The sequence below is a fragment of the Citrus sinensis genome, chromosome 3, assembly GCF_022201045.2.
Source record: "Citrus sinensis cultivar Valencia sweet orange chromosome 3, DVS_A1.0, whole genome shotgun sequence".
Lineage (NCBI taxonomy): Eukaryota > Viridiplantae > Streptophyta > Magnoliopsida > Sapindales > Rutaceae > Citrus > Citrus sinensis.
The window spans coordinates 45,137,961-45,151,812 of record NC_068558.1 but is presented as its reverse complement, the minus strand read 5'-3'; the positions used below and the strand labels follow the sequence as shown (position 1 = coordinate 45,151,812).

At 35.0% G+C, this 13,852-nt stretch overlaps 3 protein-coding genes across 6 annotated transcripts; 1 reads left to right on the top strand and 2 right to left on the bottom strand.

The window, feature by feature from the left end:
* Positions 1-517: 517 nt before the first annotated feature.
* Positions 518-4,356, bottom strand: LOC102618433 (xyloglucan 6-xylosyltransferase 2). 3 transcript variants are annotated; one of them, XM_025098444.2, is made up of 2 exons: positions 2,764-4,356; positions 518-1,095 (listed from the first exon to the last, which is right to left on the bottom strand). In XM_025098444.2, exons 1-2 carry the CDS (start codon positions 4,093-4,095, stop codon positions 1,048-1,050), a joined length of 1,380 nt encoding a protein of 459 aa, XP_024954212.1. In that variant the 5' UTR covers positions 4,096-4,356; the 3' UTR covers positions 518-1,047. The 3 variants fall into 3 exon arrangements, with proteins under 3 accessions (XP_024954212.1, XP_006479922.1, XP_006479921.1); XM_006479859.3 differs by having other exon boundaries at positions 2,728-4,354; XM_006479858.4 differs by lacking the exon at positions 518-1,095 and adding an exon at positions 2,441-2,524 and having other exon boundaries at positions 2,728-4,356.
* A 2,162-nt stretch (positions 4,357-6,518) lies between these two features.
* On the bottom strand, positions 6,519-7,368 carry LOC102618150 (translocator protein homolog). The gene has a single exon (XM_006479857.4). It carries the CDS (start codon positions 7,278-7,280, stop codon positions 6,687-6,689), a length of 594 nt encoding a protein of 197 aa, XP_006479920.1. The 5' UTR covers positions 7,281-7,368; the 3' UTR covers positions 6,519-6,686.
* A 1,220-nt stretch (positions 7,369-8,588) lies between these two features.
* Positions 8,589-13,705, top strand: LOC102617688 (dol-P-Man:Man(5)GlcNAc(2)-PP-Dol alpha-1,3-mannosyltransferase). Of its 2 annotated transcripts, XM_006479855.4 has the most exons (13): positions 8,592-8,791; positions 8,881-8,915; positions 9,059-9,196; positions 9,483-9,551; positions 10,241-10,398; positions 10,494-10,560; positions 10,670-10,723; positions 11,011-11,099; positions 12,034-12,150; positions 12,367-12,476; positions 12,600-12,678; positions 13,104-13,160; positions 13,257-13,705. In XM_006479855.4, exons 1-13 carry the CDS (start codon positions 8,653-8,655, stop codon positions 13,423-13,425), a joined length of 1,281 nt encoding a protein of 426 aa, XP_006479918.1. In that variant the 5' UTR covers positions 8,592-8,652; the 3' UTR covers positions 13,426-13,705. The 2 variants fall into 2 exon arrangements, with proteins under 2 accessions (XP_052292521.1, XP_006479918.1); XM_052436561.1 differs by lacking the exon at positions 13,257-13,705 and having other exon boundaries at positions 8,589-8,791; positions 12,997-13,120.
* The last annotated feature ends 147 nt before the right edge of the window (positions 13,706-13,852 follow it).

The window sequence follows — 13,852 nt, the reverse complement described above, 5'->3', positions numbered from 1 at the left end:
ATATGTATTTAATTTCAAATTAGTTAATTTAATAATTTGTGTATTAATTGAGTTCTATTAAAAAATATTTTAAAAAATCATTGTCTAATAAATTTATCAAATTACTAATTTAGCACATTTACTAAAATCAGGACTGATAAAAATTATTATTTAATTATGATTATTAATTTATTGGGTATAAATTTAACAAAATTCTACTGTTATTTATTTATTTATTTATTCTTGTCAAAGCTCAAAACTTTGTTTTTCGTTTTTTTTTTCCAGTTGAGGTTATTGTAAGATTTAACTAATAAATTATGCTTTATCAAGCGTGAATGGATTCTCCAATCCTCATTGTTGATAAATAATATATGGATATTGTAACTTCAAGATTATAATCAATCGGTGAGTTAGCATTACTAGCTCTATCGACTCAAAATCAGACTGTCTCGGCATAAAATAATTTTTCTACCAAATACTTCTCCTTTGATTACCAGAGATAACCTAAAAAATTAAATTCGTGTCACAAATGCAAATGTCACGCAATTTTTCTTTTTTCACTTCATAAGTTAAAAACACAATTTCTATCGTTTGGCTATGGCAGAGTAGAATTGAAAAGCCATCCATACATTTTCTTGCTTGCCTTAACCTGTGACATGACTATCCCAACAGACTCTCCTCTCAAGTCTCAACAGAAAAAGGAAAAGTAATACTTAAAACTCAATTATCAAGATCCCTAACATTGTTGATTGTGGGACTAACCGGCCTAACTCATAAGCAACATAGAATTTGTGACACAAGTGAAGACTGTTTACATACATGATACAACAACGAAGTTGGAGCTCAAGGGATCGTCTAATGTGAAGTTGGCAAAGGTAAATCGGAATAGCTTCTCCAGATTACTCAACTATATACATTACAGGGGACTTGGGTTTTGGCATATAGCTGGCCTAGCCAAGCTAAGAATTTGAGATAACAGTTACATGACCTTTTGTGCACAACGCTCCAGATAGATAGCTGGAATGAAAGTTTGCCTCAAATAAATAAATTCCTTCCAACCAACACAGATCAGACGGTATCCATAGTTCTCGCTTGAGACTGAACTGGCTTGAAATTCTGTAAAAGACAATTGATATAATTGATGTTAACAATCAATACTTGAACTGCAATGGAAGTAGAAAGGGACTTCTCCACATTCAATAGAATTCTAAAATATCATTTCTAAAATGGCTTTTTAATTCTGGAAGGATAAAAACAACTGAAAATCCCCAATGGAATAGCTCAATTGATTGCCCTCGCGCCAACTCTGAGGATAATTAATTTAATATGTGTTCGTGCTTGGGGTGGGATGGGGGTGGGGTTTTAGATAGAAAAAGAGTATTACAAATCCGAAAGACACATCTACCAGAGAAGCAACAAACCTAACACGTATCATATGAAGGAAAGAGCCAGCATTAATTCTTCTAATATTTGACGAATGCTTGCATACTTAAACAAACCAAGAATACATGATATCAAGCTCTCTACTTTTTAATCAAAAGCCAAAAGAACAGGGCAGCAATAAGTTAGTGATACACAATTTGATGCTCCTAATATGAGAAGCAATGCAAGTTCATTATTGACCTGAGGGGATTGCTTATCACACTAATGTGTTGGTCAACAAGTTCTGGATAAATAAGCATGTCCATCCAATTCATCGTAAATCCATAACTAGTGCATCTGAGCATCACCACCTTGGCCCATGTGGTAAAGGTTTGGGTTGGCAAAGTGATAACTTTTAGCTTTTAATCTTAAACCAAAGGGAAATAAAAATTGGTTCATCAACCGTGAGTGCCGAATTAATTTTCTCCTATTAATGTTATCCCCAAAAAACCTCCACAACGGTGGCATCCAATCAAGTGGATGACCAGTAACTGCCTAGAGACAAAACAGAGCAGTCAATAGCTATTGCATAACTACCATCCAGATTACCCATTACCCACAAAGAGCACTAATGAATCAAGTGTTCTGCACAGTGAAATAGACAAATACAGACCAGCGAACAACAGCTTATCAAAGCTTCAACTAGAGAATTTTAACAAGAGGATCTACAGAAATCAGTTTAAAGATAACATAGTATAGGCGAGGGGAAAATTTGCGGTTGTCACTCCAACATCAATGCTTAACTAAATGAGATTAACTTGTTCAAGATAAGTTGCAAAGTGAAATGCATGTGCGCAACACTTCAAATAAATTGCATATAAACCATATAGCAAAAACGCTTCCTCGCACGAAATGGACCATAACCATGAATGAATTATATCATTTCCTTCAGATTGAGATCATCTAATCATCCTAAATAACAAGGATCACCACAGCGATAGTCCGTGACCATAATTGGACAATTGATGTCAGTGATGGACGATATAACCACTGATTATACTATTTTATCATGCAGTCATTTGAACAGTTAGGCAGCTGCTGGAAGAAAATGTCACCATCTTTTCACCATTAATCTATGAGATATCTGTACCACATTATGAAAACACACCAAGTTCCTAATAACCTACAAAATTGAATAATTACAAAATTTTCATTAGCTTTTTTTGCTTAGGGAAGCATTACATTTTCACAAATCAAACATTCACAATGAACAAAAGAATAGTATCTACAGATCTGACAAATTACACTGATAGCAACTGCTACAAGCACAACAATTGCTACTTTAACGTAAGTAGCAAAACAAGAACCAGATCAAGAAGAGGGTACCTTGACAGCTTTATATGGTGGGGAAAGCAATCGAACCTTATCTTTAACCTCGAGTGGATTTCTTGTCTCATTCCTAACCCTCTTAACTCGTCCACTGGCCAATGACTTATGAGTGAAGCCATAAGTTCGAAGTATCTGATTATCACCAAAAGTAAAGGCTCGATCCATCTGCCTCAAGCACCTCTCAGCCAGGTTATCCCCAAACTTGGCACAAGGCTTGCAACCTACGAAATGAGTCACTAGAGGCCACCTATGATCACCTAATCCCGGACGATACTTCTCAATCATTTCCTCGTACCTATCAACTAAAATAGCCCAATTAACATGCAAATAATATTCACTCTCAAGATAAACCTTATCACCCCACTTATCCCTCTCAGTTGCCAACGAGTAAACCATTGCGGACTGATCATCTGCTTCAAAAGCCGGCCTATCCTTAAGCTCCTTTGTCAATTTCTTCCCTGCATCATCCCTAACTTTCCCTTTTGGTCCCATCGGAGCCCATGCATCAAGGATATCCAACGACCACTGACAATTCCTCAACAGAAAACTCCCAGTATTCAATCCAATCCAGTTCTTTTGATCATAAACCATCTCATTCCATCCGTGCATAACTAAATTGTAATCTTTATACCTCTCCCATGGCACCTCAAATGTCATATCAGTAAACATAGCATCACTGTCCATCCACCATAAAAACTCCACCTCCGGATGACCCAATAACAAGTTTCTTATCAACGGAAGCTTCGCCCAAAAGCCTGCCATTTCAGCATCTAGAAGAGCCGTGCTGTAAAATATCTCTAATCCGTGCACTCTACAATAATCAATCTTGTTTTTAATCGATTTCAACAAATAATGATCACCTACCGGATTCTCACACGCTTTCGGCGACGATCCTGTCACCAGTAGCACACGTGGCTTCTTGTTTATAAAATTGGCGAAATCAGGGTTTTCATTTAGCCACTGTGCTCTTTGCGCGTCCCAATTTGAGATTTTCGGCCCGCGAGAGTAAGGCTCGTTTGGGTCCGGTTTTTCGTCGTCTTCTCCGTTATCCTCCATAAACATTTTGACATTAAATTCGTCGTAATTGTTTTTATTGTGATTGCGATCGTGGGTGGCGAAGGAAGATGACGTCGTCCGGCGTTCTTCGAGGACTCGGTGTGGGTCCCCTCCGCGCTTTCTGGAGGGGAAATAGAGGCGGTTACGTATTTCGTAAAAGTCCTTCTCAGGAGTACCGAATTCACCGGCTCCGATGATACCACGAAGGACGACGACAGTGAGGACAAGGCAGAGAGCTGTGACCTTGCACTGGCGCAAAGCTCTGTGGAACTTCCTAGACCTTTGAGCTCCTAAACATCTCTCAATCATTTTCTGAGTTTTGTTGGAAACCTAAAAGTTTGATTGATTCGAGTTCGGAATCAGAGGAAAGCGCGCGTGCCCATTACCCAAACACCGCCATAGTTGCTAGACTGGTTGATATTTGGTTTTTTTCAGACACGTCACGCCGGCCGGGCCTGGGCAGACACCCCTGAGTTTTATAAGGTAAATGCAAATTTTCTTTTTTCTAAGCAAAGTAAAAGGAAAATGATCATATGTTACCAAGTGCAGTAAAAATCAGCTTACACCAATAATTGTGTGTTTGTTAATCGTCCGTGCTAAATTGCTAACAATAATGATAATTGTCACCGTTTAATTATCATACTACATTTATTTATTAGATAATAAATTTTATAATTGATATAAAGGTAAGATTATTTGAATCATAATTTTAAGTTATTAAATTTATTTTGTCAATGAAACATCATTAAAATTTAGATATTAATTTTTAACTCTATGCAATTTATAAAATCTCAAAAACAACCTCAACTAAAATATTGTTGTTTTCATTTTTTTTTTCACCTATTATTAACTTCTCTACATTTACTGTTACAACATCAATCTCTCTAATCTCTCCAAAAACAGGTATTCCTTTTCTAACTTCACACATAATCCAATTTATTTTTTAATTAATTGACAAGAGATTTAAAGCTAAACAGGGGCCGTCTTCTTAAAAGCAAGAATAATTTTTTTCCCCCTGTTTCCTAGCCCTTGTGGTTTTGCTTCATATATAATACTGTTGGCTTTACCAAAAGAATTTTAACATAAAATAACATCTTCATTCTTCATAATGTAGGGTAATGATATGATATACAAGAAATGCTGGCGTAATTATTCTTTGTTTTGTTTCTTGATTACCAGAATTTGAAGATTATGTAAAGACGAAGAGAAGCAAAGAAAGCAATATCAAGTTCTTTCTCAAGGCAAAAACTCAAGAGATAATTATAGTTCTTTGTTTTGGGACTTCTTCTATAAAATATTTAACCTCTTTTTTTATTTCTGATTTTTTTTTTTGGGCATTTAAATTCTGATCAAATGTAAAAATATAGGAATAAGATTGCCAAAAAAATAAATAATATTTTAGATATTTAAATATTTTAAAAAATTTTAACCTTTATTATCAAAAACTTAAAAGTTGAGCTTTTATTAGTAGAGATAAAATAATTTATTTAACTTTCAAAATTCTAATAAAAAAAATACCAAATGTAACAAAAATTTAAAAATAACTTATGAGATTAAATAAGCATTTATGACCACTAGACATATCAAATGGACACTAACAACTAAATTTATATGCAGCAGAGAAAGAGTCAAGCATGATTTATCAAAAAATAGGTGTAATGAAATTATAGTTCTTTTTAAAAAAAAAAATTGTTTAAATCTTATTGTTCTTATATGTAATTTAGTTAAGATAAATTAGTGATAAAAAAATTTATTTAATGATGAGTGTAAAGAGTAAATTAATGAATTTAAATAGTCTTACTCTTGATACAATTAACCTACTATCTAATTACTCAATTACTTCATCATTAATTTTTTCTTCTTTTCTCGTCACACATCTTTTAACAATTATAATAAAACCTTTCTATTGCCATAATTTTAGGACCAAATTAAAAATATCTCTATAGTTATAATGTTAGGATCATAATAATTTTATTAATATAATGAGGTTATAACTTAATAGATTTATAATGATAAAAATCTTTTAACAATTATAATAAAACCTTTCTATTGCCATAATTTTAGGACCAAATTAAAAATATCTCTATAGTTATAATGTTAGGATCATAATAATTTTATTAATATAATGAGGTTATAACTTAATAGATTTATAATGATAAAATTATTGTATTGACTTAATTATACATATTGCAAAAGATATGTAATTAATTAATTGAGCATGTCACATTTAATGTGTAAATATTGATAAAAAGATTAATATGATTTTAAAAAACTAACATAAAGTTATTTTCTAAAATTAGATAATTACTATTGTGCAAAGACGTTTTCCTAATTGTAGAGTCTGAAAAATTATGACTTATTAAAAAAAATCCATACTTATTTATAACCGATTCAAATTAAGATCATAATTTTACATGAATACATAAAAATTATTTGTGCTGTAATAGTATATATTTTCTTTTTGGTTATTACTTAAATAGAAGAAGTAATAATCAATTCAAGAAAAATTTTAATTACTCTTTTTTCTTTTAAATCAGCAGTTGACGATTATTGTTGGGAAATATGACTCCATTTTTTAATAAAATTTTTTTAGATTATTAACTTATTTAGAGAGATTTTTATTTAAGAAACAAATACTTTCTCCTCTAAGACTTATTAAAAAAAATTACATTTTGTATAGGAAAAGGAACACTTCTCTTATAAAAAATAACCACTATATATAAGAGTAACTCTTCAGGGTAAAAATCAAATCCAACAAGAAAATTGAAAATTGATACAAGATTCAGTAAGTGCATTATCGATATATAACGGTGAAATATTCGCTGCTTATTAACCGTGAAGTTTGATTTGGTCGTTGTTTATAACAGAAGTACATAACAACATTCATTGACCGCCAAAATTCAGCTAAAGACGAGCTTCAGATTAACGAGGGACAAGAGCGCAGCCCAGGCCACACAAGGTTTCATCAGATCACCAGCGATTGGATTCACCTCCTCGACCACTCGACAGTACCAAACCAAAGACCCAGACAAAGCCGTAGAAACAACCAACCCAGCCCAGTAGGCTCCTAAGTGGAACACAATGGGATCCCAAGCCAAGCTCAGGCCGAGTTGAGCCAAACAAAGATACAAAACCGTGGGTTTCTTGTGGAAGCCGCCTTCGGCCCAAACAAGCCAAGACGAGAGACCCATCAAGAAAGTTGAAGCCAAGCTGGCCGTATGCAGCACCAACAAAGAAGGGAACCAGAAGGGCTTTTCTTGCTTGACGTAGCGGTCACTTGACCCGTTGAAGTAAATGTTTAAGAGAGTGAGAGAAAGAGGGAGAGCCACTGCCATGGATAGTGATTTGAGGCCGCGTTTGGCCATGACCATTTTCCTCTGATGATTATTTCGTTTGCCACCTTTGATGACCTCGTTGTCCTTGTCCACGTTGGCAGTGTCGTCTGAGTCATTACGATCATCCCTAGTACGCTTCTTAAGGTTTTCTGTGGCCATGAAGTGCGATCGCGCCTTTGCTAAACAGAAAGAGGAATTAATTAAGCAACTGAAATTTCGTGCTGTAAGAAGGGGAATTTCGCGGTGGTCCTTTTATATGGAGGAGAGCGCGCGTGTTGTGCTCTCATTAATAATGGGACGATAAAACCAGGAGAGACACGTGGGCATAGGTGGCGGTAAGAAGTGGACATGACGGTAACACGTGGCTAGCACTGCAGTGCCGGAGGGTGATTTGATCTTTTGGCTTTATATATACCGGTTTATTTTTTATCCATAGCCGACGTCGAAGAGGGATTGTGGAAGCTGGGTTCACTAACGCGTGGGCATAACAGTGGCTTCAGATAAGATCTGAAGAGCATTCTTGATTAAATTAATCACTATCAGTTGAGAATTTTGTGCTGATGCTTTTGTCTGCTAATTGTTATCTCTCACCGACATAGTCAACTCGGGACAAATTTAATCGAAAAATAATTATGCATTTTATCAATACATTTCACCTTAATTTTATTGAGATAAATTTTCTAGACAAATTTATTATTAATTTTAAAAAACTTACGTAATTCTTTTATTTTATTTAATTTTAATTATGAAATTTAAAAAGATTTCTAAAAGAATTAGTGGCTACGCCTCTGCCGACGGGCTTCAGGTGGGTCCAGCAGACACTCTGAAATAGTGCAAATACGCGCGTCTAATTGCATGCGGAACAACGTCAACAACAACAGCGACTCCGGGAAAGCGGGATCGCTATGGAAAGTAATATGAAATGAAAGAAAAATTGAAGTCTCCACTTCACCCCCTCCTAATAAAGGTTTTTCAATATACATATATATCTTATTTATGACTTTTGTTATGTTATATAATCATACAATATACGTGATTTTTTCGTAGTCGTTGGATGAAAATTTAACAATTATAAAAATAATATGATCTTATTATTTTATATTTTCACAATCGTTAAATTTTCATCAAACGACAGTTAAAAAATTATGTATCTTACGTGACTATATAACGCAACAATCTCTCTTATTTATATTTCCACACACATAAATTACTCGAATGGCTCGTACAATTTTCATGTGGCATTTACAATTAATTCACATTCGCCGCTCACTCCTGTAAAGTGTTAACCCTATCTCAGGCAGTCAGCCTTTTGGGTCGGAGCTTATCGGCTGACCCTATGGGGCTATCTTCATTTGGGCCTGAGCAAGCTCATGATTTGACGCATTATGTTGGGCCTGTGTTGTACTCTTACCCACGACCCGGAAATCTAAACACACCGTTTTGATGCTCTCTTAAAAATTCATTGATATGTGGGGAGATGGTTTGAGCTTGAGCATATTTCGAGGCGAAACAAAATAGAGAAGCCAGGACCATGGCGCGACGATCAGCGACTCATGTCAAACACGATGCTTCCTTTCTCGGAATTTTTAAAAGTTCAAAAGTTGCCTTTGCTTTTGGTCTAATTATCATGGATGCCCTGCTCGTCGCTCTTATTATCACCTACGTCCCTTGTAAGATCTCTACATCTCTCTTATTTACTGATACTGATGGTTTCCTGAGTAAATGTTTTATTGTAATGGCTCTATTATACTATTTTCAGATACCAAGATTGACTGGGACGCTTACATGTCACAGGTTTTTTTTTACGTCATTCCTTTTGTTAATTATCAGAATTTTAGTTAAATCAATTAACAATACTAGCTAGACGATAATAACAATTTCACATTGATTCTCAGTTTGGATGAGTGTTGATATGAAATAGTCTGATTATTGATCAGGTGAGTGGGTTTCTTGAAGGGGAAAGAGATTACAGCAACTTGAAAGGGGACACTGGGCCTCTTGTATATCCAGCTGGGTTTCTTTACGTTTATTCTGCTATTCAATATATTACAGGAGGGGAGGTCTATTCAGCTCAGGTGGGTGATCTGGTTTCTCCATGCATTTTGTTTTCTAATATTTCATGTTCAGATACATTGCTTTCGGTGGACATTTAAAGTTAAAAGTTGTAAACCATATCTCGACTGCATATTTTGAGTTCAAAAATTGGCTTGCAATATTGAAATCGATTGTGAACGATTGGTAAGTCTTTGTGTTGATACATCTTGATAAACAATTTGGTAGGATTGACACATACTTATCAGTTTTCCCTTGCATGCTCATACTAATTTTCTTATGTTTGTTTTTTCTTTTGCTGTGGTGCAGATATTTTTTGCCTTTTTATACCTTATTAATCTGGGAATCGTCTTATCCGTATATGTGAAGACAGACGTGGTATGATAACTAATGTTTTAAAGCTGAAGTTCTAGCCTTTTTGTTTTCTAGACTCCTGCATGTCCCTGTTGTGGCTTCAGCAGTATGCATATTGAATTTCTCGTATGCCAGCTCATAACCAAATTCTGCATGAAAAAGCTCAAGGGTAAATTTTTCACAGGGAAACTAGAGTACATATTTTGTGAGCAGCATGAGAGATTTAGGGGTCTAAGTTCTGGGAGCATTTGGAGGCTGCATTATAAATTGAAGGTATTTTGCCTTCGTAGATGCTGGTAAAATGTTTCTAACTTAAAGGATTCTATAGGACACCGTGGATAGTGGAATGAGCTTTATTAGGCATAGTTCAGATGGTTGTCTATTTTCTAGGTACTATGATTAGCTTGTTGCATACTAATTTTTCTATAGTGGATGAGCCAACAAGAGGTTTCTCTGTTACAGTTCTTTGGCAATCTAGAGTTCTCCCTTTGTACCCCTTTAGGCAGTTGGAGGTTCCTTCACCCTGATTTCCACTGATACATTCAACTTTAACCTTTCAAATTGTATGCCTCTAAAGTTATTGTCCGCTTCAAAAAAAAGCATCTTCTAATTTGTTTTATATATATATAGTGCATTTTCTACATTTTTTTTTTCAAATTTTTTATTTAACTGAACTCTGATATCACTTTTGTTGTTCTTAACATGTATTTCAGCTTCCATGGTGGGGTCTTAGTTTGCTTTGTCTCTCAAAAAGAGTACACTCAATATTTGTGCTTCGTCTCTTTAATGACTGTTTCGCCATGACATTCCTTCATGCTGCATTGGCCTTACTACTTGATCAGAGGTGGCACTTGGGCTTGATTATTTTCAGGTAGTGTTCACACTTATATCACACATTTCAAAATTTAACTTCCAGCACCCAACCCCTCTCCCTTCTTTTATTTATCTATTTATTTTTTGGGTCAGTGTGGCAGTTTCAATCAAGATGAATGTGCTCCTATATGCTCCACCATTATTTCTTCTCTTGTTAAAGGTATACCAACCTCGAGTAAGGATTAATTACATTCATCGAAGTTTTTACTTGGATCTCCTATTAGAATCGCTCAATAATTACTCCATGTTTTGGAACTCTCTTTCTGTAGGCTTTGGGCATCTTTGGTGTCATATCAACATTAGCTAGTGCTGCATTAGTGCAGGTACCTACCCCATTGCTTTGTGGTTCTAGGAGACTAATCATCATATTGGCATTCTCGATTACACAATTGGATATTTTCAAAATCTAATTTTAAAGTTTTGTTCCAAAAAAAAAACACTTCAACAGAATAATGTTTTTACATAGGAAGTAGGCTATCTGCAATCTTTGATCTGATCTTCAACTTTTTTAGGTGAGTTGAGCTGCTGCTGCAACTTGATGCTGAGGTAGGGGGCATTGTGTGTTCAATGTGATCAAACCTCTCCGTGTATTTTGTGAATGGTTCTGCAGATTCTTTTTGGGTTTCCTTTTCTCATATCACATCCAGTCGCATACGTATCAAGAGCCTTCAATCTTGGGCGTGTCTTCATCCACTTCTGGTACTTGTTGCTTAGCTTTGTGGTTGGGATTATTGTTATAGACCTTTATACAGATGATTGTCATTCACTGCAAATTTTTTTTTTTTGGGTTTTGGGTTTGGGGGGGGGGGGGGGGGGGTGGGTTGGTTGAAAAGCATCTTGGCTTGGGTTTTGTTGTAGTGTTGTAGATTGTCTGTTAACAGAAATTTTTCTCAAATGTATTTGGATTTATGATATTGATGTCTGATACAGGCAATAACATTGTCATAATTGTGGTTGTCAAGCACTCTGAAGTATCATGTTTTCTATGGTTACGCTCCTCATTAAGAATTAGCTAGATATGTTGCAGCCCACAAACCTAGATGTGACTGTTCCAATCAGATTAGCATTTTAAAAATTCTTAAATCTGGTTATGCTTTTCTGGGGGATAGCTTTCTGTAAAATGTTAGTTCCGGTTTGTAGCATTTTGAAGATCTATACTGTTGTAAATTAGATGAATCTGAATTTCCTAGGCATACCAAGAGGCACAGTTATTGCAAGTCCACTATCTTTCTTAGAAATTATCCAATTTACTGTATACCCTCATAACACTATCACCACCACCCCATGCTGCTCCCTCATCTTTCCGTTCCTCTTTCTCCTCTTTGTGAGATTGTAAATTCGTGAGGGTATACTTGTCTGCTGAATTCAATGACTATGATACAACTGTACTTTAAATTAGTGACTTGCATAAGTTGTCGGTTATCCAAGTATTGTAGATTTTGGTCACCTAATCAATTTTCCTGTAGGTTTTGTTTAACCACTAAAGGTTGACAATATTATAGCATGGAGATTCACTGATTCTTGTCATTATGATTTTGAGCTGCATTACCATAATCGTACCATGCATACAATTTTTACTTGTTACCATTCTCAATCTTTTTTACTTGTTACCATTTTCAATCTTTTATTTTAGGTCAGTTAACTTCAAGTTCGTTCCTGAACCAGTTTTCGTATCGAAGGGGTTTGCAATCTCTTTGCTGACCACTCATCTTGTGGTACTTGCAGCTTTTTCTCATTATAGATGGTGCAAGTAAGTAAAAGTGGCTCTTTTTTTCCCTTAACAAGTATAATTTTAAGTGCATGCAAGGGAACATACTTAAGTTACAACATTGAGGAAATGCAAAGCTTAAGAAAATTTTTTTGATCTATTCTTCATCTACATTGCATGTGGCTGCTTACTAATGGACCTACATAAAAGACGCTTGATTTACTATATGTCAGTTACTTTTTGTTTGGTTGTTTGCAGGCATGAAGGTGGACTTCTCAACTTTTTACACTCCAGATATGTCGCTATGAAGATGAAGTTTGCTGGTTTGAGTTCTAGCAATTCATCATCCAGGATCCTGAAGAAAGAACGTAAGTTTTGATATTCCAACGTGAAATTAGTTCGTATGTTCAGAGATATTTCCTTTTGATTGATTTTTTTTTTTAAAACCATCTCTTGAACACTAATAATGGGAATGTCATTTCACTTTTCAGATATTGTAACAACTATGTTTGCTGGGAATTTTATTGGCATTGTGTGTGCTCGCTCTTTGCATTATCAGTTCTACTTGTGGTATGTATGCAGGACAAAATTCCGTTTTATATATTTGGTTTGTTATTATACTTGATCCTACTTCAGCGGACCCAGCTGTATTCTCAATTGGAAGAGCAAACATATTTAAAGTTTGGACTAATGTAAATCAATTTTGTGATGTTGTATAATAAAAATTTTGGACTTAAATATTAGTGTAGTACGAACTGTTTTTTAACATATCTTACTTTTTTCCTTGAATGGACAGTTACCGAATGCTTTGGTAGTACTTTTCAAGTTTATGTTCTAATGTCTAGTGATGAAGCATTTCTCATTCTTTGAAAATACTTTTTCTTCCAGCCATTAGCTTTCATGGCACATGCTGTTGTCATAATGTAACGTAAACAAATAGCCATTGAAGGTTACAGATCTTTATCTTAACTGGAACTGGACGTCTCCTCATGCAGGTATTTCTATAGCTTGCCTTATCTGCTGTGGAGAACACCTTTTCCAACATTGCTTCGGTAACTTGTGTAGTTTGTTCATCGATTAATGTTGCATCAGTATTTCTATAACTTTTGTTAACTGTGCTGTTCTTGTGTTTGAGTCGTGATGTGCAGATTGATTTTGTTTATGGGGGTGGAGTTATGCTGGAATGTCTACCCTTCGAACATTTATTCATCTCTTCTCCTTCTGTGTCTCCACTTAGTCATACTGTATGGATTGTGGTCCGCCCCAACGGAGTATCCCTATGTAGACGACAAGCCAACAACTAAGAAGAACAAATGAAATACGAGGATTTGGTGATTAATTTTTTCACTCTTCTTTAACATGGAATTTTCTTCTGATGAAGTCATTATTCCAAATATAAAATGCTGATTTGGTGACATCAAATGGTTTAATCCTCGGCTCTTTTCAATTTTGGCGCATTTTGACTTTATTTTATTTACAGATTATTTTAAGTTACATGTAATCACTTAAGCAATTAGCATGTGACTTCGAGGCTAGCCTGAACCGCCTAAACATTTTGTAATGTTATCTTTGTGATTGAACCGGATTTTTTTTTTTTTTTTTTGGGTTTATGGTGGCAAAAGCTCAATTTGTAGATGTATCTGCTTTAGTGGTCATTTGCTTTAATATTACTGACTGAACTGGGGATTTGGTCAGCTTTATTATTTATTGAATGTCATTATTTACCAGGTTAATAATTTAATTT